The 24,106-nt window shown below is 39.5% G+C and overlaps 1 protein-coding gene across 3 annotated transcripts in view; it reads right to left on the minus strand.

The window, feature by feature from the left end:
* The window catches only part of Kat6a (lysine acetyltransferase 6A), a 107,254-nt gene that overhangs the window by 35,750 nt on the left and 47,398 nt on the right, over positions 1 to 24,106 (minus strand). For 2 of the 3 annotated variants that reach the window (XM_045130510.1, XM_045130509.1), the window contains exons 4-9: positions 14,368 to 14,476; positions 11,176 to 11,291; positions 10,568 to 10,649; positions 7,615 to 7,750; positions 4,929 to 5,245; positions 2,199 to 2,317 (exon numbers count right to left, since the gene is read on the minus strand). In XM_045130510.1, the coding sequence (XP_044986445.1) occupies positions 2,199 to 2,317; positions 4,929 to 5,245; positions 7,615 to 7,750; positions 10,568 to 10,649; positions 11,176 to 11,291; positions 14,368 to 14,476 (879 nt within the window). The remainder of the gene's footprint in view (positions 1 to 2,198; positions 2,318 to 4,928; positions 5,246 to 7,614; positions 7,751 to 10,567; positions 10,650 to 11,175; positions 11,292 to 14,367; positions 14,477 to 24,106) is intronic. The other variant, XM_045130511.1, reaches the window with a different exon arrangement.

Raw genomic sequence — 24,106 nt, forward strand, 5'->3', positions numbered from 1 at the left:
GACCAGAGTTTTATTCCCCAGTACCCACATAAAGCCAGATCCAGAGAGTGGTGCATGCATCTGGAGTTCATTTGCAGTGGCTGGAGGCCCTATTGTCAAGCTCATATATATTCATCCATTCACTTACTTGTATTCTCTCTGTTTGTAAACAACTAGTTTATTTTTAAAAGGGGGGGAGGTGGCTGCAGAGATGGCTTAGCAGTTAAGGCGCTTGCCTGCGAAGCCTAAGGACCCGTGTCTGACTCTCCAGGTCCCACAAAGCCAGATGCACAGTGTGATGCAAGCACCCAAGGCCGCACACACTCATCTGGAGTTCAACTGCAGTGGCTGGAGGCCTTAGCATGCCAATCCTCTCTTGCGTGCGTGCACGTGCGTGTGTGTGTGTGTGTGTGTGTGTGTGTGTGTGTGTGTGTGTAAAGGCCAGTCTGTTGGGCTTGCCTAAAAAAACAAAGAAAGAAGAGAAAAAGATAGAGAAAAAAAAAATGAGCCATGAGATGGTAAGCAAACTGTCCAAAGTAAAGCTGGTAAATAATAGAACCAGACATAAAACCAGGCCTATTTGACACACAGATATAGAAGGCTGCTGAGTATTTATATTGCTGTCTTTTACTTTTCGAAAGTATTTATAGGGCTGGAGAGATGGCTTGGTGGTTAAGGCATTTGCCTGTGAAGTCTAAGGATCCAGGTTCAATTCCCCAATACCCACATAAGCCAGATGCACCAGGTGGCACATGCATCTGGAGTTTATTTGCAGTGGCTAGAGGTCTTGGCATACCCATTCTTTCCTTCTCCCCTTTCTTTCTCTTTCTCTCTGCCTCTTTCTCTCAAATAAATAAATACATACATAAATAAATTTTGAAAGTACTTACATATTGACAAACAAAGATGTTCTACTTATATAACTGGAATTCAGACTTACAAGACAAGAAATAGAGGCGGTGGCTTATGTGGTGATTGGTGGCAAAGAATGAAAAGACATAAAAAAGAGCATAATGTGGAAGAATGTTTATGACCTAGTCCTTATGATATTCTGTCCTCAACTGCCATTCTCTACACTCTTCTGTTTGTCCTAAACCACTTTAATTTGAACAGTTTAATGCTGTTTGTCCAATCTCCAATCTCATTCTCACTTCTGTTCCTTCTGAATTATATAGGACCCAATTCCCTGTAATACTCAAGATCCCTCAGTGAGTCTGGTGGTGGTGTGCATGCCTGTAATCCCAGCACTTGGAAGCCAAAGATGGGACAATCCCCAAGCTCCAGGCTAGCCTGCGTTACACAGCAAGACCCTATCCCCGCCCCCAAAAAAAACTAAAGGAAAAAAAGAGCATTGAATGACTTATCTTGTGATCCCCAGACAGAGATGCTTGTTTTCCTACTTTCCCAAAACCATTCCATAAGAATTTTCATTTATATGATTTTTATTTACAAATATCTCTTACACTGTATTTAAAAAAGAATTCTGCCGGGCGTGGTGGCGCACTCCTTTAATCCCAGCACTAGGGAGGCAGAGGTAGGAGGATCGCCGTGAGTTCAAGGCCACCCTGAGACTACAGAGTTAATTCCAGGTCAGCCTGGACCAGAGTGAGACTCTACCTCAAAAAACCAAAAAAAAAAAAAAAAAAAGAATTCTAAGCGAGGTGTGTTGGCGCACACCTTGAATCCCAGCACTTGGGAGGCAGAGGGTAAGAGGATCACTGTGAGTTTGAAGCCACCCTGAGACTACACAGTTAATTCCAGGTCAGCCTGGGCCAGAGTGAGACCCTACCTCAAAGAAAAAAAAAAAAGAAAGAAAGAAAAAAAAAAGAAAAAGAAAGAATTCTGTCAATCACTTTGGAAATCTCCTACATCTGACACATTAGTAAGCTGTCTATATATTTGTATATTGCCACATGTCATAAAAGATTAAGACATAAGTTTTTTAAAGTGCCTTGAATTAATGAATATGGATGCTTTATCACTTCTAAGAAGTATGGGTTTTCTGATCACATTCCCAACTCTACTTCATACAGTTATAACAGAAAATAGACATAATATGCTCATTTTGTGTTGGAATGAAAGCAATGCATTTCTGTGCACAACCAAAGCAGTTATGGGTTCTCACAGAAGTTTCTAATATTGTTTATCCACTATATAATTATTCCAGTTTGTCATTTACAGGATTTCCTTGACTGTCCAACCTAAAGCTGCAACTTTACCTGAAGTGCTTGTTCTTGGATATCACGAAATAATTCCATATCTTTCTCAGTCATGACTTCCTGGCTCCCGAAAAGTCGCTCCTCACATTCTTGTTTGCTATCCCATCCATCCTGATTGTCTGCACATAAAGAAAGAACTCATATGTTATTTGTATTATCCTCAATTTAATATGTGAACTTTCAGCTATTTATGTAGCCAAACAAATGATGACATTAAACTGACTCTCAAAAACATACTACTCAGGCTAGGGAGATGGCTCAGTGGATAAAGCATTTGCCATGCAAGTGTGAGTACCTGAGTTCAAATCCTCAGATCCCAGTTAAAAAGCTGCATGCTGCAGCCAGCACCTACAATCCCAGCATGCCTATGGCAAGATGGGAAAGGAGACAGGAGAATTTCCCAGAAGTGCAGGGACCAGCCAGCTTGAATAGAGCAGTAAACGAACAAGAACACCTGCCTTGAATGAGGTGGGAGGCAAAGACTGGCACCTGAGAGTTGTCTTCTGACCTTCACTCACATATCATGGTATGCATGTGCCCCCACACACAGAGTTGACACACACATGTATATCCTCCCACAAAGAAACAAACGAAAACACACTATTCAATAGAGTCTGCCTTCTGGCAAAAATCTTGTCTGAAGTTTTCAAATTTAAATATCCTTATAATATTTAAGGGGCAGAACAAGAAAAGAACCTAGAGAGTTTCAAATTAATTTACTGGGGCTGCAGAGATAGCTTAGTGGTTAAGGCACTTGCCAACAAAGCCACAGGACCCAGGTTCGATTACCCAGACCCTACGTAAGCCAGATGCACAAGGAAGTGCATATATCTGGAATTCGTTTGCTCTGGCTGAAGGCCCTGTTGTGCCCATCCTGTCTCTCTTTTTGCCTCTCTCTCTCTCAAATAAATAAAAATTAAATAAATTAAAAAATTAACTTACTGAATTTAATGTGTCAATAGTAGTCACCAGATAATCATCAAAGGAGCTAGCCTAATATATCAGGAAGTTATCACCTCCCCTCCCATTCTGTGTATCCTGTTAAAAGCACGAATTCCACTAACCCAATAATCACAGATAATAATCCTCTTGGTTAAGTAGGAAAAAACTAAGGTAAATATCCACTAAATGATGGCTCTTCCTCAACTGTACAAACAAAACAGTGATAGGAATATGGAATTATGCAGCTCACTACCTCTTGCACTAGACTATGACACTACTAATGACTTCCTTTCCTCTTTGACTATGACTGAAAAGACCAATCGGTGTCAGTTCTATTCAAACTGACTACACATACTGGCTCTGTTTTACATTCAGTGCAAGAAGAGAAAGACAAAAGACTCAGGTGGAAAAATTGCCAAACTGAAAACAGTCAAATCTAAGGGTTCCAAGTGGCTTTAACGCCCCCTGGTGCACAATGCAGATGTAAGCAGGCAAAGACTGGTGTAGCATTCAAAGGCATTCTGTAAGATGATTCATATTGCTTCTTAATGTCTTCAATACATAAAGAAAATGACAGAGCCTATCAAAGCAAATGCACCAATGAATGACTAAGGCTTAATGTTATTTCTCCATATATTCTATACACATTTGCTTAACAATTTCTATTTCTAAAAGTTTCCAGTAGATTCTTCTAATATACATCTCCAGTGCAAATGCCTATCAGAGTTGCTTTAGTTTTTTTTTTTTTTCTAAGCCTAACCTAAATGAATTGTGTTATTTTCTTAGATAAAATGCTCACATAGCAGCTTATCTGCAGTCTCTATGACTAAAGAGACATAAAAGTCTTAAATGCTTAGACAGTAATTGTCCACTCTGGTGAAAATGCAATTCAGTAAAGAAAAGGGGGAGTAGGGGAAGAGCCAGAAAAGGATAAGAATTTTCTTCCCTGGGACAGCCAACCATTTATATAGGCAGGAAGGATGAAGCAGTGAATATGACCGCTTTACAGCGGAAACCAGAGTGAAGAAACTCTGCCATAGTGAAAGCCTAGCACTCAGGTCCTCCTGATCTACTTTGCTCTTATTCTACATGCCACAAAGCCCTTTCTACTCTCTTCACAGGATTAGTTAAGGTTCTCTCAGCTCAAGGCTCTTAAGACAGAGACTAGTGTAAGTCTTAATTACCTGGATAGCTAATAAAATTCCTCTGATTTGAATTATGTGACACAGTAGTAAGCCCTCTCTATGGGTATTTCCTACTTAAAAAATTAGGAAGTTGACTTAAATACAAATAGTCCATAGTTATAACCTGTCTTCATCTCCTTCCCTCAATTTTAACAGATGAAGTTTTACAAATATCTTTTCCAAGATCTGTACTAGAAAATCATATATCCTGACTTTGCATATATTTTGGTCTTTTCAGTATGCTTAGATCACCAGCAGTTTAATCCTGTCTAATTTCCTTCCAGGAAGTACTTTAAGTGGTATAGCCTACAGCTTCATCTCTGGTTCTAATTCCTGCCACAACATCGTAACAATATGTATTTTTAATATTTTAAACAGTCAGTTTTTATTTTATCTCATTTTCAGATGGAATCCATTATATACTGCAGGTTAGTGTTGTACCTGCTCTCCTACTGCCTCAGCCTCCTAAATGCTACAATTATAGTTTTGTTCACCAGGCTATAATTAAAAAAATCAAATATAATCTATTCTAGATAGCTAGTATTAATGGAAACCATGCATTTTTAGAATACTTCTGCTTCCTACGCATGGTTCAGACCCTTACCTGTGGGCCAGTCGGAGGTGCTTGATTTTCTGCTGCCCTTTTTCCTGGCTCGGTATTGCTCAGAATAGTCTACCACTTCCCCACGGGCTTTCCGTCCGTCAGGAGAAGGGGTGAAGAATTTGGTAAGGCCGTCAATGAGCCCTTTGGTTTTCCTGTTAAATTTCAAGGGGGCGTTGCCATCTCTGCAAAAGTCCAAACCATCTATTCGCTCTAAGTAACCTTCTTCTGATGATGATGCTGATTGGCTGGAGAGAGTGGTTTTGCGTTTCCGGCCCCTTCCAGGGCCAGTCCGAACTTTGCTGAAGGAACCTTTTGAGCTATAACCATAAGTAAATAAATAAATAGAGAAAAATGTAACTATTAAAAAGAATCGACTATAAGGTTTCTATTTAACACACAGCATATACACAGAAAATAATTTATAGCTTTACTTTTCAAGGTATATATTAAGAAAGTTCTGTAAACCATAAGTAGTATATAAATGAATACTATATTAGAAACATCTATTTCCAGGAAGCCTAGTTCACAGTGAAAAGAGTGCCAAACCAAAAGCCAGAAAATACATGTGTACACAATTCTATCATTTACTAGCTACACATCTTAGATAAAGCACATCTCTAGGTATCATTATTGTCATCAGAAAAATGAGTTTACCAAAGAACAACATCGTCTGATATGTACAATCTTTACAGGTACAGAGCCCTGGGATTGTGACCACTGTGTCCCTCTATGTAAAGGTAAGTTTACTTTCTGGGAGTCAAAAATCAAAAGATGGGGCTGGAGAAATTGCTTAGTGGTTAAGGTGCTTGCCTACAAAGCCTAAGGACCCAGGTTTGATTCTCCACAGTACCCATGTAAGCCAGATGCACAAGGTGGCATATGCAACTGGAGTCCATTTATAGTGGCTAGAGGTCCTGGTGCACCCATATTTTCTTTATTTCTCTCCCTCCCTCTCTCTCTCTGTTTTGTTTTTTGAGGTAGGGACTCACTAGCTCAGTTTGACCTGGCATTCTCTATGTGGTCACAGTGTGGCCTTGAACTCATAGTGATCCTCCTACCTCTGCCTCCTGAGTGCTGGATTAAAGGCGTGTGCAACCATGCCTGGCTCTCTCTCTCTCTCTTAAAAGCATTTTATTTACTTATTTATTTTGAGAGAAAAGAGGAAGAAAGATAAGACAATGGGTGCACCAGGGCTTTCAATCACTGCAAACAAACTTCAGAGGCATGTGCCACCTTGTGCATCTGGCTTATGTGGATCCTGGGGAATCAAACCTGAGTCCTTTGGCTTTTCAGGCAAGTGCCTTAGCCACTAAGTCATCTCTCCAGCCCCATTCTCTCTCTCTTTCTCTCACTCTATCATACAAATAAAAAAAAAATTTTTTTTTAAATGATCATTTTAAAAGGAACATTAGGGGCTGGAGATGGCTTAGTGGTTAAGCATTTGCCTGTGAAGCCTAAGGACCCCGATTCAAGGCTTAATTCCCCAGGACCCACGTTAGCTAGATGTACATGGGGGCACACGTGTCTGGAGTTAGTTTGCAGTGGCTGGAAGCCCTGGCATGCCCATCTCTCTCTCTCTCTCTCAATCTTTCTGCCTCTTTCTCTGTATGTTGCTCTCAAATAAATAAATAATAAAAAAATTTTAAAGAATAAATAAAAGGAACATTAGAGCTAGATTTAAATTAAAATACTGACTAGAAAGCCGGGTGTGGCAGCATACGCCTTTAATCTCAGCACTAAGGAGGCAGAGGTAGGAGGATTGCCATGAGTTCAAGGCCACCCTGAGACTACATAGTGAATTCCAGGTCAGCCTGGGCTAGAGGGAGACCCTACCTCCAAAATATATATATATAATCAATCAATCTATCTATCTATCTATCTATCTATCTATCTATCTATCTATATCTCAAATAGAATACTGGTTCTGGGTATCCTAGGCTGCTAATGTTCATTCACTTCTGTTATATGACCTTCAATTCAGTATTAAATATACAAATGGTAGGTACTTTTTTGAGAATAAAATGGTTTACAGGTATGAAGACATTTTATATATCATTAAAGGTGAATTGATATAGAGATTTTTTAAAGACATAAAGGTACTGATTTTTGCCCCACCTGCTTAAGACATAGCCCTAGTTTCATAGTCCACAATTTAAGATTTCTGCTAAAAGATGAAAACATTCATATAATTTGTACCAGGGGAACACAAAAAAATGGATCTAGTTGTCCACTCAAGAAGAACATACTCAGTGATTTGTTTCTATCCTGATAGAGACAACCAATGACTGTATCAGGAAAGGAAGCTGAAAAATTTTTCTATAAGAAGCAATTTAAGACAATGATGAAGAGTCACACTTTGGTGCCAGATTCAAGTTTTAATCCAAGTTCAACGCCTAATGTGGAGCATGGATCAAATTTACTTTTTTTATGCCTCAGTTTCCGCTTTTGAGAAACGGAAATATCTACACTTCACTGAGTTGCTGGGAGAACTAAATGATTCAATGCACATAAAGCACTTAGAACAGTGCCTGGCACTTTATTAAGGACTCAGCAAGTGGAAGCCATCATTATATAAAGTTGCCAAGTGTACCAACGGAATTGTTTTAATAGAGAAAACAAGTGAATCCTACACTATAGAGAAAACCCTATCCTTTTCTCCCCTCACCTTGCCACAAGTACAACTTACACCGTGTTTTGTTTCTTTAACCTGTTTTTTGGACGTCCTATTGGGTTAGCATAGCGCCGTTTTATCTGTGCTGCCTTCTTTTGTAGAAGTTTCCGTCCTTTTTTCCTAGGTCGGCATATTTGACATATCCACATACCTGTAAAGAAAAAAAATTCCATAGAAAAGTATGATAGCCACTAATACACTGGAAGATTTCAGATAGCCTAATTTAAGAACTTAACCTCTTCAAGGTCAAGTAGTAATATGAAAAGTCAAATGAAATGCCTCCAAAAAATAAACATGAAAACATATACACATAAACTCCTACAAACAGCAGAAAGGACTCACATGTACCTTCAAGATTACAAAATAGATGAAATCCATAGATTCTCAGTTAAAATCTATAATCAGGACTCAAGAGATTAGTGCCTAATTACCAGCCTCAATAAAAAGAAGTCAGGTTTCTTAGGATAGCAGTTGGATCCAAGTCAAGGAGGGGAAAATCTAAATTAACTTGGAAGTGGGGTGTAGTGGCGCACGCCTTTAATCCCAGCACTTGGGAGAGAGAGATAGGTGGGTGTATAGCCATAAGTTTGAGGCCACCCTGAGACTATATAGTGAATTCCAGGTTAGCCTGGGCTAGAACAAGACCCTACATATATATATACATATATGTAAATTAACTTGGAAGATTTTAGTTCCAGAAAATAAACTCATAGAGACATGTTAAAAAGAGTCAAGAGTCAACTTGAAGGTGTTCCCAATGGCCAAATCTGAGACAATCAGAGCAAAAAATAAATAAAAATAGAACAACTCTTAAGTTGATAATGATTTAAATAATCAAATAAATAAATGTAGAAAAGGGCTAACTGATCTTTACACCAGAAATCTAACTGGTAAATGTAGAGATAGCTATGGAAAGTTACTATTACGCAAGCATCACATTAATAACTGCACAGAAAAGAAAAACTGATAGATGCTAGTTATTGGGCAAAGGGAAAAAACACTGAGGTATCTGTTAGTATTCTTTAATCAAGTGATCAAAATTAACGATCCTAGTAATAAAACATTGCACACCACATACCTGTTGTAATGCCGAGAAGGGTACTATATTCCTTCTGTAGCATTATCATAATTCACAACCTCAATCTAATAAGCAAGTAACAAATAAACCCAATTTGAGGGTGTCTCTGTGAAATAACTGACCAGTACTTTGCAAATGGTCAGAAAAGCCAGGCTGATCACTAAGATCATGTAACAATGAAGGGTAATGTGAGAACATAGATGGATTCGGAAAAGTCAAGTAAGAGCTTTAGATTAGTTAATCTATCAACACTGATTTCCTGGCTTTAATAAATGTTCTGTTGTTTGTTGCACAATTATACCGTTAGAGGGAGCTAGGTAAAAGATATATACAGAATATTATTTTTGCCAGTTTTCTCAAAGACTGAAAAAAATTCAAAGTGAAATGTTTCCTGCTTTAAGCTGTTATGAAACCCTTTTTGTAGAAGCTTAAAACACACAGAAAAAAAAAGTCCTAAGAGAATTCAGAGAAATCAGAGTTAAAACTGAACTTATAATAAGAGAAACTGAGGGTACTAAATGAAACTGCCTCTTTCCCCGTCAGTGCAAGGGAATGAATCTAAGGCACACTAACTAACCGTAACCCTGACTCTGACCCCAACTCTACCACTGCATTATGTCCCTAAACTTTTTATTTTGAGACAGGCTGTTCCTGAACCTTGAACACACTTTGCAGCTCAGGAACATGTTAAAATTGTGGTCCTCCTCACTCAGAATCGCTAACATCTGGGATTACCAGTCTATGCCACCAGACCTGGCTCAAATGGGATGGCATATGGCTGAATCAGTGAAGTGTTTGCCGCACAAATGTGAGGACCAGATTTGGGATCCCTGGTACCCATGTAAATGCCTGGTAGGTGCAGGTTAAGTGTAGCAGCCACTTCTAATGCTAACATGTGCGAGGTGGAGATGGGGAATCCCTGGGTCAAGCTCTGAGTTAAGTGAGAGACCCTACTTCAGTAGAATAAAGAGTAGAGTGATTGAGGGACACTTGATGTCAACCTCTTATCTGCACCTTCACACACACTCACTCACATACACATTTTAAACATATAATATGGAAGCCTACCCAAAAGGCAACTATATCCCAACCAATAGCTTTTAAGGAACAAGAGTAAAAAGAATCAAGCCAAGAATGGTGGTATATGCTTTTAGTCTCAGCACTTGAGAGACTGAGGTAGGAGGATTGCCTGGAGTTCAAGGCCAGCCTGGAGCTACAAAGAATGAGTCAGCCTGGGCAAGAATGACACCCTACTTCAGGGAAGAAAAGAGAGAATAAAAAGAATCAAATAATATTAAGCTATAACTCTTGTGATTTAGGTACTTATTTGGTCACAAGTTTATAAAGTTGTTTCATTTTTGGTGGGGGGGGCAAGGGGTGGAGGGTAGTAAGGTGGTGGAGGTATGGTTTCATTCTAGACCAGGCTAATATGAACTCACTCTACAGACCCAGGCTAGTGATCCTCCTACCTCTTACTCCCCAGTGCTGGGATTAAAGGAGTGCACCACCATGCCTTGCTTCCCCCTAGCATTCCCCCCCCCCAAAAAAATAAAGCAGATCTCACTCTAGGCTCTTGAGAAGTGTTGAACAGTGATGTAATCAAAATATTAATTTCATTTTCTCCTTAAAAAATAAAGAAATTTCAAGATACTACGTAACACAAGTATTATGATCTGTAGCTAGAGACTAGCAAGTATTTATAAATGAACCATTTCATGGATGCTTATAATAGCCAAAACTAATTCATGCCTTACAAAACTGTTAACAAGCCGAAACAGACGTTATAAAGCCCCCAAAAGAATGAGTCAATTATGCTTTCATTTTAACAATAGATAAAAGTACTTCACTAACACATTCATTCTGGGCTGAACCTCAGAAAGGATTTCTCACCTTTGGGCATCCGTGTGAGTGGTGGATCACAACATTCCATGTGAAAACCTCGGTCACATGAATCACAAAAGAGCATGTTATCCTTAAAAAAATAGGAAAAAAAAAAGGGAAAAGAAAAGATAGTTGCTCTGCTTAATTTCATAAAACAGAAAGGGTTTCATTACACATAGGAAGCTTCAAAGATCTCAAGATATACTCTACCAAAAGGTGCCATAATTTGTATTAACTAAACAGTATAAATGAGAAAGCCTAATGTTTGATAAAGAGCTACAGTTTCATTCTTTCCAGAACATTCACAGTCAGATAAAAACCTAACTGTGGTCTATCTTAATTTAAAAAGGATGAGTTATAATTGTAAGAAAGCATACCTCAACGAATGTCTCTATGCTGCTCAAAGTTTCTCTACCATTTATTTTGCAAATTATCTAAAAACATTCTAAGTCTAAATCATAAAGTATTGTAAACTAATGGTAAGTAATTAGAAAGATGTTATGTTACAATTCTACTGAATCAAGTGAAAGCAATACAGCTAGACATGCCAGACGGAAATGTCTGTTTATACCTTCTACTCGTGAATGAAATGCCTATTTGGAAGGCAGAATACTCACTGCATTTTTGCCTTGATCACGACAGGAGCTGCATGTTTTACACTCAATGCACTGCCACCGTAAGGCCTTCACTCTAACAGTTAGTTCTGGGGAAAACTTTAAGCAAGACGGATGACCTAATCAGAGTGGGGAAAAAAGTCAGTAATAAATTATTTTGTAATTATGCTAAGTAAGTGATGCAGAAAATGACAATTATCTCAAATATTATATATGTGTGTGTGTGTGTATGTGTATGTGTGTGTGTGTGTATGTATGTGTGTGTGTGTGTATCAACTGGGCTGGGTAGATGGCCCAACACTTCAAGGCACTTGCTTGCAAAGCCTGCTGGCCTAGGTTTGATTTCCCAGTACCCATGTAAAACCAGACACACAAAGCGATACATGAATCTGGAGTTTATTTGCAGTTGCAAAAGGTCCTGGTGTGCCCATACTTTCTCTTTCTCCCTTTCTCTCAAATAAGTAAAATACTGTATATGTCAGCTAAAACAAGATACTCTCAGAAGTTTGCCATATAGTATCTCATTAGGACTTGGCACTCTAACTCAATTTACCAACGCTAATTTGGTTGTAGAATGCCTTCCCACAATTTGGGTATAAAAACCTTGTTAGAGTCTAAATTTGTATCATGCTGACATCAAAGCATTGTTATCATACACACTGCTATGTATGAATATAAATATGCCCATGCTACTTCTGAAAGAACATACATAATCTATTTATATTGATTAACATCCTAGAAAGAAGTTATAGGCATTTTAAAAAGATTTCATGTTTCACTTTATACTCTTTTGTTCTCATTTTTTAATGAGAAAAGATTACTTAATAATTTTAATATATACTCAAATCCTATAATTTAAAGTTGGGAAAACGCTCACTGTGTTGCATAGCATGCTACATGATTTTGTTTTTATTTAACTATGAAATCTATGAAGAATTCACTGTGACTTATGATACTATGCTTCATATGATCACCTAGTACTCAAGGTCTATTCATACCTTCTTCTAATGCTTCTATAAGTAAAAACTGAAAGCCTGGTCTGGGGAGTATAGCTCAGTGATAAAGCACTTGCTCAGCATGCAAATGACCTTGTGTCCCACTGCTGGTGATGGGGAATGGGTAATAAAAAGCTAAAATCTATACTTGCTAGGCACCTTTTAGCTAGGTTCTAGAAATAAACTGAGACCTAGAAACTAAACATGTTCAAGGGATACCTTAAAAGCAGAAATGAGGCAAAAATCATCTTCCCTCTTGCAATGTTGTCTAAAAATAAGCCAACTTATAAAATTACCAGTGTCCAGCCAGGCATGGTGGTGCACACCTTTAATCCCAGCACTTGGGAGGCAGAGGTAGGAGATCACTGTGAGCTCGAGGCCACCCTGAGACTACATAGTGAGTTCCAGGTCAGCCTGGGCTACAGTGAGAACCTACCTCAAAAAGCAAAATAAAAGGGGCTGGAGAGATGGCTTAGTAGTTAAGCGCTTGCCTGTGAAGCCTAAAGACCCCGGTTCAAGGCTTGATTCCTCAAGACACATGTTAGCCAGATACACAAGGGCACAAACATCTGGAGTTCATTTGCAGTGGCTGGAGGCCCTGGCATGCCCATTCTCCCTCTCTCTCTGTCTCTTTCTCTCTCTGTCACTCTCAAATAAATAATTAAATAAACATTAAAAAAAAAGAAAAACAAAAAACACCAGTGCCCATTGTGGCTATCCAGTTGCTAGTGATGTTGTCAAAGTCAGCATGTTGGTACCTAGCTACAAAATTCAATAGTTCTATGAGGTCCTCCTTCTTCCAATATGCCCTACTGAAGGCAGACACAGCAACTCCCCAGCCTGGTAGGTCACCCTGCAGACAGCTTAGGTGTCAAAGCCCAATTGAAAGTTCAACCTATTAGCTCTTCCAACAACTTCAACAGTACGTAATTCCACCAAGAGGTACTTTGAACATGATATTCTGAATGCATGGTCCATAGGTATGTGGTTTATTAAAATCAAGCTTGTGGGGCTGGAGAGATGGCTTAGTGGTTAAAATGCTTGCCTGCAAAGTCAAAGGACCTTAGTTCGATTCCCCAGAACCCATGTAAACCAGATGCACAAGGTAACACGTGCATCTGGAGTTTGTCGTTTGCATTGGATTGAGGCCCTGGTGCATCCGTTCTCTCTCTCTCCCTCCCTCCCTATTTCTCTCTCTCAGATAAATAAATAAAAATAAAATATAAAATAAAGCTTGCACCTTGAGCCCCTAGCAGGCAGATCCCTGCTACAGGGAGTGTGTCACCGGGACAAATCAGAGTCCAGCCCTAAGGTGTGTGCAGAGCAGGTGGAGCTCTGGCTGTTGAGCTTGCTGCTGTTGACAGCTCTCTCTCTCTCTGAGGATGCTGAAGCAAGCTAGCTTCTTCTGCCACTCATGGTGTTCCCCTGGATTCTGGAAGCCTGGAATAAACCCTTTCCTTCCACAAGCTGCTTCTGGTTGGGTGTTTGTACTAGCAACGTGACATTAACTGCAACACAGCACTAAATTCCTTTTGAATTAGCTAGTACAGGATGTTTGCTGGCTGATGTCCTCATTGTTACAGTTACATACAGTGAGAAGCCAATAATAACAAATAATGCTAGTTTATTGAAGTCTTCCTATAACGTGGTCTTGTGAGTTCCTAAAATGTACAGTGGGGATATCTTTGGTATTGATAAGTTAGAAGATTCTGCAAAATCTTTCTCATGGCCTAGAATTTCAAAGGCTCAATAAACTGCAGTGTCCACACAGTCCTAATGTGATACAAGTTAAGTGCCTCAAGTAAAACAAAACACCTCTGTTATCTTGTTCTGGTTCTAGGCATCAAGCCTGAGTCACAAATCAACAAAGCTATGCAGCGATTAAAGAAACTAGAAATACCTTCAGACTGATTGGTATGCTTAAGCAGTACTCAAAAACAAACTATAAAAGTCAGGAGAAAAAAGTAAGTTCACAGAAAATTTATTTAAAAATCTGAAATGGTTAAAAGAAATCAGAAACATGATTTAAATTAACTAAACAATTAAGTTCTACATAGTGTGGAAGCTCAATTCAGCAACTTAAAACTGTAGTCAAATTCAAGCATTCAATTCCCAAGGACTGCAGATACCAAGTCACTCAGGCCAGTGCCCTCACGCCTTGCTTTGTAGGCCTGTGGCACGGCAACGCGAAGCCACATACCACTGTTGCCGCAGTCTGCGCAGGAGACAAGTGCCTCAGGCTTTTTTTCTCGGTTTTGCTCTTTTGTGCCAAGACAGAAACTGCAGATGGGGATTGGTTCAGCAACCGGCTGCAAAGACAAAAACAATTCATTCTGAGCCTAGTAATTTGTTTTTAGTATGAGTGTAAAATTTAAATTATACTTTTAACGAAAGAACTCAAAATAGAAGAGAGCCTAGTTGGAAAGTAGTAGGGTTCAGTGAAAGAGGATGGTGGGGGATATAAGTAATCAAAGAGAATTATGATCAAAATACATGATTTGTATGTAGGAAACTTATCAATAAAAAGTTAATAAAGAAGAAACGCTCCTCCAGAGGATTGTTGTATCTGTCTCCTGTACACTTCATGAAGCATGTGATACTATTACTAATACCACTAATTTTCACAATCAAGGCTCCAGGCTTTCAGAACAGAAATAATTATCCTAATTACAATACAGAAGTGACCCCAAGATTGTTACAAGCAAACAAAAAAATTACAGCTTTACATTCTGTTCTAAGTGTACATAACTTTATTATATCACAATAATAGATAACATATATTATATATTATATCACAATCCTAAAATTCCAACTTAGTAAATGAGATTTTACAAAGCCTGCTTTTGGCTGGGGTCTAAGTATAAAAAATACATATATACTCCAATCATGTTGAAACTAAATGACATGATTAAAGAAAGGCAATCCTACAACTAAAACTGAAATATTCAACTGAGACACAAAACAGCAGTAAGAAGGCATGCGCTCTCTGGAGAAGCAGTAAGATGTATATATAAACATAAGGTGGAACACAGCTGAGCACTATAAAAATCATCAGTAAGTACACTGCAGCAGCAGGGGAAAGAAATTCCCATTGTGGTTTCAGGAGGGAAAGACAGCATGTACACAGTGCAGGTACTCTGTTATAAAATCCTAGGAGGCTAGTCCAAGGAGGGTAAGACACAACCTCAAGTATACATATTCCTCTCTCGCAGAGCTTCCCCAACTAGTAATAGAGCAAAAGGCAATACTAAAGCATGTGTATAAAGTATGTGGTTGCTGTGTTAAGAATAGGGAGGGGGAAGGGGGAAAAAATGAAGAAGCCAGAGCAGTTTGTGAAAACTATCACTGAATGTCTTTTGACAAAACTGGACTTTCAGGGCTGGAAAGATGGCACGGGGCTAAGGTGCTTGCCTGCAAATTATAATGACCTGGGTTCAACTCCCCAGTACCCATGTAAAGCCGGATGCGCAAAGTGACACATCTGGAGTTCCTGTGCAGTGGCTAGAGGCCCTAGCATGCCCATTTTTTTTTCTCTCTCTCTTTCTCTATATGCTTCTTTCTCCCACTCTCTCTTTAGTAAAATAAAATAAAAATAAAAACAATTTAAAAAGGTTAAAAATATATTTAAAAATTATGACTTTAAGAAGTGGGACTTTATTCTTAAAAACAAAAAAGAAACACAGAAATTACTGAGCAGGTGGGATCAGGGATGTAGCTCAGCTGGTAGAATGTTGTCTAGCATGAGAAACCCTGGGTTCAACCCCAACACTGCATAATCTGGGAGTAATGGGCCATACGTACAGTCCCATGTAGAGGAGGAAGGATCAAAAGTTTAAGGTCAGGCTGCAGAGATGGCTCAGCAGCTAAGGCATGGCCTGCAACGCTTAACTGCCTGACTAATTCCCTAGTACTCAGATAAAGTCAGATGCATAATGGTACATGCGTCTGGAGTTCATTTGTGGAGGCTGGAGGCACTGGCATACCCATTCTCTCTGTCTCTCTGTCCTCTATGCTTGAAAATAAATAAATAAAAATTTTTAAACTTAAAAACAGGGTTTAATCAGGCTGAATAAAATGGCTTAGTGATTAAGGTGCTTGCCTGCAAAACTTAATCCAGGTTCAATTCCCCAGGACCCACATAAGCTAGATGCACAAGGTAGCGCATGCGTCTGGAGTTCATCTGCAGTGGCTGGAGGACCTGGTGCACCCATCCTCCCTATACCCCTTCTAATAAATACAAAAGTTAAAAAAAAAAAAAATTTAAGGGGTCCAGGTCATCCTCAGCTAGAATTTGAGGCTCTGTTTAAAAAAAAAAGCTGAAACTTAAAAGGATTTCTGAGGTCAAGAGTAGCCTGGGCTTCAGAGTAAGCTGGAAAGAACAAGGAGAGAGGAGAAAAGGAGGTGGTTGTTGAATCAGGAGATAAGCACCTTCAACAAGACTCCTGTAAGTGAATGAATGAGTAAATAATCTATATAGTACTATTTTTACATATTATGTCTTCAAAGGAATAGTATTCTACACAGAAAAGAATAAAATGCTGTCATTTACAGTAACACAGATGAAACTGGGGGACATAGTATTAAGTGAAATGAGTCAGGCACAAAACTATTATTCTCTCACTTAAATATGGAAAGTAAAAAGTTTATCCAACAGAAGAAGACAGACAATAGTGTTTACTCACCCTGGAAAGGTGGGTAGGGGGAGACTGTTAATGATTCCAGGTATGGAGAGTTGGATAAGAGAAGTAACTCCTTTAAAAAAACAATTGGGGGGGGGTGGGCTGAAGAGATGGCTTAGCAGTTAAGCGTTTGCCTGTGAAGCCTAAGGACCCCGGTTCGAGGCTCGATTCCCCAGGACCCACGTTAGCTAGATGCACAAGGGGGCGCACGTGTCTGGAATTTGTTTGCAGTGGCTGGAGGCCCTGGTGTGCCCATTCTCTCTCTCTCTCTCTCTCTCTGCCTTTCTTTCTCTGTCTGTCACTCTCAAATAAATAAATAAATATTTTTTTAAAAAATTGGGGGGGGAACCTAGGGAGATTACCCTAAATAAATATTTTAAGTTACTTATTTGTGCATGCACATGCTTTTGTTTTCTTCAAGGAGTCAAATGCTCCAACCAACTGCAAGACTTCTCCCTCCGCCCCCCCTCCATGTGTCCCTTCACATTCTTCAGATCTCTACTAAGAATCCTTTCTCAGGGTTTCTCTTAATACACCATCGTGTATTTCAAAGCAATCCAGCTTCCACAATAATTCAGAACACTCTTCCCTGCTTTTATTTAGTCTTTTAATCATTTTCACTAATTACTGTGTATGCACACCTGTCCTTAACTACATGTAAACTCTGATTTGTCTGTTTAGTATTGTAGTACTGAGAACTGTACCTAGCATGTAGTAGGTACTCAGAACCTATTGTGGAATAATTAAATATATTATCTGGTACAACTAGAAATAATAAGAACAGTACCCTGCATGTAAAGAAAAATAAAGTCAAATTCAGATAAAACTAACCATAATAGTATATAAATGGGTTTGCTCTTTACAAAGTAATATCACACAGTGATTTCATATCCTCAGTAACTAAGATTCTGCCACAGCAACTCACCTCCACTCAATTTCACAAAAGCAGAGGGGCAGCTTTGGCTAGAGATATTTGGGTTGTATTTTGTGTCTGTTGCCCTCCATCAGGGCTTTTTCAATGTTTTTCCAGGCTGGACAGATTATTCAGTAGGTAAAGTACTTGCCAGGCAGGTGTAAGGACATGAATTGAGACCTCTAGAACCCAAGGAAAGCCAGACATAGGAACACACATCAGTAATCTCAGTACTCATGTGGTCAGAGGGGAGGTGGAGAAAGGAGAATCCCCAGAAGCTCTCAGGTCAGCTAGTAGCAGTGAACAACAGATGTGTCTCAGATACCTCCCTAGTGAGCTGATGGTCAGGGAGGCCCCAGAGGCCCTCAAAACAATACAAGTTATGACCACTGCTCTTGGATACCCACCAGAACTAGATGGTAAGACAACATACACTTTTGTTGCAGGACACAACGAAACCAAGCTGGAGCTGAGCTGGAAGCCTTCTACCTGCCGGTTAGCTCTCATAGTGCTGGAAGGTACTACGCAGATTGCTGGTAGAGAACAGTCACCAATAGTCTTGCCCAGTAATGGACCTTGTATGCTTATACCACTGACCAGCCAGGCAACATGTGCCTACTGGTACAATGGTAGCATGACTATCATGGGTTAAACAACTGTTCTCTTGATTGCATTTGAGCCCACTCCATAGAAGGGAATTCATGCCTGGTAATGAAAACCTACTCAAAAGCCTATGCTGGGGAGGTCATAGGCCCTAGGAGGAAAGCTACTACTTCTGTTCGGCTAAATTGATATGTATGTACCCATCAAACTGCCCTATAAATATGTATGTCTATGACCACAGATCAGTGCCTTTCTCACCTTTGGTTAAGGAAACTTCTTTTTACTGGGAAGATTCAAAACTTGTCAAAGTGCTAAGAATAAGTGACTGTTGAGTGCTCAGTACTAAACAAGACATCTCTATCATTCTCTCCAAGGCTCAGGGAACACTGTGGAAGAGAGGACAGAAAGAGTGAAGGGGGGCTGGAGAGATGGCTTAGCAGTTAAGCGCTTGCCTGTGAAGCCTAAGGACCCTGGTTCGAGGCTCGGTTCCCCCGGTCCCACGTTAGCCAGATGCACAAGGGGGCGCATGCGTCTGGAGTTCGTTTGCAGAGGCTGGAAGCCCTGGCGCGCCCATTCTCTCTCTCTCTCCCTCTGTCTTTCTCTCTGTGTCTGTCGCTCTCAAATAAATAAAAAGGAAAAAGAAAGAAAGAAAGAAAGAAAGAAAGAAAGAAAGAAAGAAAGAAAGAAAGAAAGAAAGAAAGAAAGAAAGAGTGAAGGGGACAGAGAACTGGGGAGCAGTGCTGTGGAATGCTGCCCTTCTGGACCTAACATGGCTGTTAGATTCATTACTTCACAACAAATGTCTTCACCTGCATAAGAACTGCACAAAATTAAAATTAGACCCGTCAACATTCTGTCATGAATCATGAAGGAGAACATGAGGCCTTCATCCCTCCCTAGGGAGTTTGTCAGCTAAGAGTTGCTGGGAGTAGGGGACATATCTGCAGTGGTGTAGTCACCGGTAAGTAGCATGTGCTTTGGTAAATAACCCTCCACCCCCACTCCTGCTGATACAGACAAGCCTAATTAAACTCAGCAGATCACACACATACAAGCAAAAAAGAAAAAGACATCCAAGCAGAAGAGGGATTAGTTGGGAAGAAAGGGGTCAATGGAAGGGATGGGAAAAGGTAACGGGAGGTGATTATGACCAAACTGCATTAAAAATATGTAGAAAACTGTCAACAAATAAAAATTTTTAAAAAGTCCTGCTCAAATAAGGTGGAAGGCAAGGACCAATACCTAAGGCTGTTCTCTGACCTCCACATATGGACTATGGCACACACATGTGCACACACACACACAACTATATACACGCAGAAAGACTTTTGAAAAAAAAATTCCACTTGTTTTAGCCCAATTATATAGATACATAAAATAGGATATAAATCCAACATTTACTGGTAACAAATCCTAAGGACATTTACTTTAAAACAATTCCTTGGAGCCGGGCATGGTGGTGCACACCTTTAATCCCAGGACTCAGGAGGTAGAGGTAGGAGGATTACTGTGAGTTCGAGGCCATCCTGAGACTACATAGTGAATTCCAGGTCAGCCTGGGATAGAGTGAGACCCTACCTCAAGGAAAAAAAAAGGAAAAAAACCCACAAAAACAATTTCTTGGGCTAGGGAGATGGTTCAGTGGTTAAAGGTACTTGCTTTCAAAGCCTAATACCCTAGGTTCAATCCCTCAGTAGCCATATAAAGATAGATGCAAAGTGCCGCATGTATCTGGAGTGTGTTTGCAGTGATAAAAGGCCTTGGTGTACCCATATTCATACTCATTCTTTCTCTCTCTGCTTGCAAATAAATAAATGAAAGGAGTTAACAAAAAACAATTCCTTGCTATCCATTTATTAAAAATTTAGTGAGATTTCACTTTTACATAAAGAACTGAATCTTGGCTGAATATTTAATGCTGCAGGGTCAGCCACTCTTCAACATTATTTAGCATTGATTAGTATTCTGATTTTATAATGGACAATGCACAGAATGCTGCTTTGCACAAACACAAAGTGGTGGAAGTATGCTTAGGACCATTCAGAAACTACTGGAAATTCTGGCCTGACCCCAAACCAAAATCCACTGAGTAACTTTGTATAAAACTCAGAAACTTAAGCCAGGCGTGGTGGCGCACACCTTTAATCCCAGCACTCAGGAGGCAGAAGTAAGAGGATCACCATGAGTTCAAGGCCACCCTGAGACTACATAGTGAATTCCAGGTCAGCCTGAGCTATAGTGAGACCCTGCCTTGAAAAACAAAAACAAACAAACAAAAAAACTCAGAAACTTAAAAACAGCATTGTTTAAATCCAACAATAGCTTAGAAGATAAGAGTGCTTGCTATGCAAGCATGGGAACCTGAGTTTGGATGCCCAACACCCATGTAAATGTTGAGTGGACATGGCAGCCCACCTGTAATTCCAGAACTCAGGAGTTAGAGATAGGGGATGCAGAGCAAGCTGACTAGCTAGACTATCAGAATCATCACGCTCTGGGTTCAAGTGAGAGGCCCAGCATTAGCAAAGACAGTGACTGAGGAAGACAGATGATGTCAACCTCTGGCAGATGTATGCCTGCAAACACATGGGTATGCACACACACAGACACACACATATATGAATGAAAAAAACACATTCTAATGCAATGCAACCCAAAAATATACTAAAATTTGATACTTAAATACTGAAGAACGACAGTAATAGTAAAAGCCTTTTTTTCTATAATTAAAAGAGGTAAAAAAAAAAAAACAACTTTGTATGTACAAGAAAAGCACTGCAATTCATGATATACAACAGTGTCGAATCCAACTTGAGGTATTTACAGTCAGAAGGCCCTGGTGTTATGTAGTGTGATGCATACACACTAGAAAACGTGCGTGTTTGCGGGCCAAGGATCAAGACCGTGGTGAAGCTGCAGAGTCTGAGGGGTGCAACATGAGTACAGTCTAAAAACAACTCAGATTCATTTCCACATTTGATTTTGAATTAATTTTTGGCTACTGCACATTCAGAAACCTTTTATTATTGTCAATTTTGCATGAGCCTGCACAGTCCGTTACATGTCCATAAGGAAGTCACATCCCAAAGTTAAAATACAAACCTGAGCCTGGGGTGGAGAAATGGCTTAGTAGTTAAGGTGCTTGCCTGCAAAGCCTAAAGATCCAGGTTTGATTCCCCAGGACCCACATAAGCCAGATGCACTTGATGGCACATGCATATGGTGTTCATTTGCAGTAGGTAAAGGCCCTGGTGTGCCCATTCTCTCCCTCCCTCCTGTCTCATTCATAAATAAATAGAATAAAACCTGAGCCCTACACTGCTACCCTAGCTAAGCACCTGGGCCCCACTATGTGACCTTAAGCATCATGTTGACCCTCACAATAACCACCAGGTGGCAGCACTGTGGCAAATATATGGTACATGCTCTTATAACAAGCAAACTATCACTTGAGCTTTTGAAAATAAATACCTTTGAGAAACAAAGACAGTTAAAATGTGCTTAATGACTTCAGCTACTTGGGGTTTATATCGTTAAAGAATTTTTAGACATAATCATTTTTAATATCTTATTGCTTCTTGGCCCTTTGGATAAGATCAAGTGTAGCCTATTGTACATAAAGACATTTTCTAGATACCCAGACCCATCATCTGAGATACTATCATTTTAAAGCCTAGTTGTGTTTCAAATCTTAATAAATAGAACAAAGAAAATTCAACATGTGACATATGAAAGGCTACAAAATTCCCCAAATGTGAGTCAACTGAAAATTACCGAGACAAGTTAGGTTAGCCAGTATTGAGTGAGTTTGAAAGAGATGGGGCGCAGTAGCACATGCCCGTAATCCCAGGCTGAGCTAGCAAGACAACAAGTTCAAGGTCAGTGTGGGGTAGAAAGCAAGCCCTTTCTCAAAATTTTAAAAGTATGAGAAGTATATAATTCATGTAAGACTTTCAATAACACTTAAATACTAAGCAATAAAGAATGCGGGCTGGAGAGATGGCTTAGTGGTCAAGGCATTTGCCTGTAAAGCCAAAGGACCTTGGTTCAATTTCCCTGAACCACATTAGCCAGATGCACAAGGGAGCGCATGCATCTGGAGTTTGTTTGCAGTGGCTGGAGGCCCTGACATACCCATTCTCTTTCTTTCTCCCCCCCCCCGTGTGTGTGTGTGTGTGTGTGTGTGTGTGTGTGTCTGCCTCTTTCCCTCTCTTACACTCTCAAATTAATTAATTAATTTTAAAAACTCCCAATGCTGCCAGGCATGGTGGCGCACACACCTTTTAAAAAAAGAAATAGTCATATGTCATTTTTCACAATACAAAAGATCTATGATGCATATAAAAGATTATGTTTGGCTAAATTACTACAACCTATTCTTTAAATTTTTTATTTTTATTTATTTATTTGACAGAGAGAAAGAGGGAGAGAGAGTGAGAATGGGCACACCAGGGCCTCCAGCCACTGCAAATAAACTCCAGATGTCTGATTCCCCCTACCCCCTGGTGCATCTGGCTAACGTGGGTCCTGGGGAATAGAACCTGGGTCCTTCAGCTTTGCAGGCAAATGCCTTAACCACTAAGCATCCCTCCAGCCCTACAACCTATGTTTAATCAAGTCATATGCCACAAAAGGATACATACTATATGACTATTTCCCTTTTTTAATAGTTTATTTATTTATTTGAAAGAGAAAAGGATAGAATGGGTGCTACAGCCTCTAGTCACTGCAAACAAACTCCAGATGCATGTGCCACCTTCTGCATCTGGCTCTATATTGGGTACTGGGTAATCAAACTCAGGTCATTAGGTTTTACAAGTAAGCACCTTAACCACTAAGCCACTTCTCCAGCCCTACATATGACTATTTCTATAAGCGGCCTAGAACAGATAAAATTGTGGAGATAAGAGTGTAGGAGTAGACATGATAAGTCAATGTTTAATGGATAGGGGTTTTCTCAGATGATGTTTAGAAACAAACAGTAGTTATGATTTCACAACACTATGAATTCATTTAATGTCGCTAAACAGTACACATAAAATAGCTAAAAGTAAATTTTATGCAAATTTTACCACTGTAATAAAAAATAAGCAAAAATCTATATATTTCTCATGTTCTCTCTCACAAGTCAGAGAATTTAAGTAACAGATCAAGACTCCATGCACTATAAATTGTCCTTCTCTGGAAATCTGTTTTAACTGCTGCTGTGGAACTGAAATTCCTTTCTTATAGAACCCTTTGTGTCCTGACTAGACTTAGAAATGTAACTGTAGTGCTCCACGAAATTAAAAAAGAAATCAACTATTAACAATTAAATCTTGGCTACTGAATTTAAATTTTAATCATTTCCCTCTTTTATTGTGCCTACATAAAAGATGGGTTTTTAAAATATCCAATTATATGAAAATAAATCCTCTTAACAATTGTCTTGTAAGACAAGTCTAAGAATTAACAACCAGTCAAGCTCTGCAAAATCTCACAATGCAAACTCCTTCTGACCACACTTCATCTCATCCAGGCAGAAGTGCCTTGAGCTTCTCTCAAATCTATCCCAAAGCCACAGCCTAGATTCTACCTCTGAATCTTCTAGTGGTTCTGGGCTGTTTGTCTGTCCTGATCCTTTCTTCTCCTACAATTATAACAAGCAAATTTAGCTCCAAATTAATTTTCTTCCATAGACATTTATTTCACAGAACCTAAGACTTAGATAAATTGCAAAAGATGTGCTATACACTTGATAACAA

The sequence above is a fragment of the Jaculus jaculus genome, chromosome 12 (assembly GCF_020740685.1).
Source record: "Jaculus jaculus isolate mJacJac1 chromosome 12, mJacJac1.mat.Y.cur, whole genome shotgun sequence".
Lineage (NCBI taxonomy): Eukaryota > Metazoa > Chordata > Mammalia > Rodentia > Dipodidae > Jaculus > Jaculus jaculus.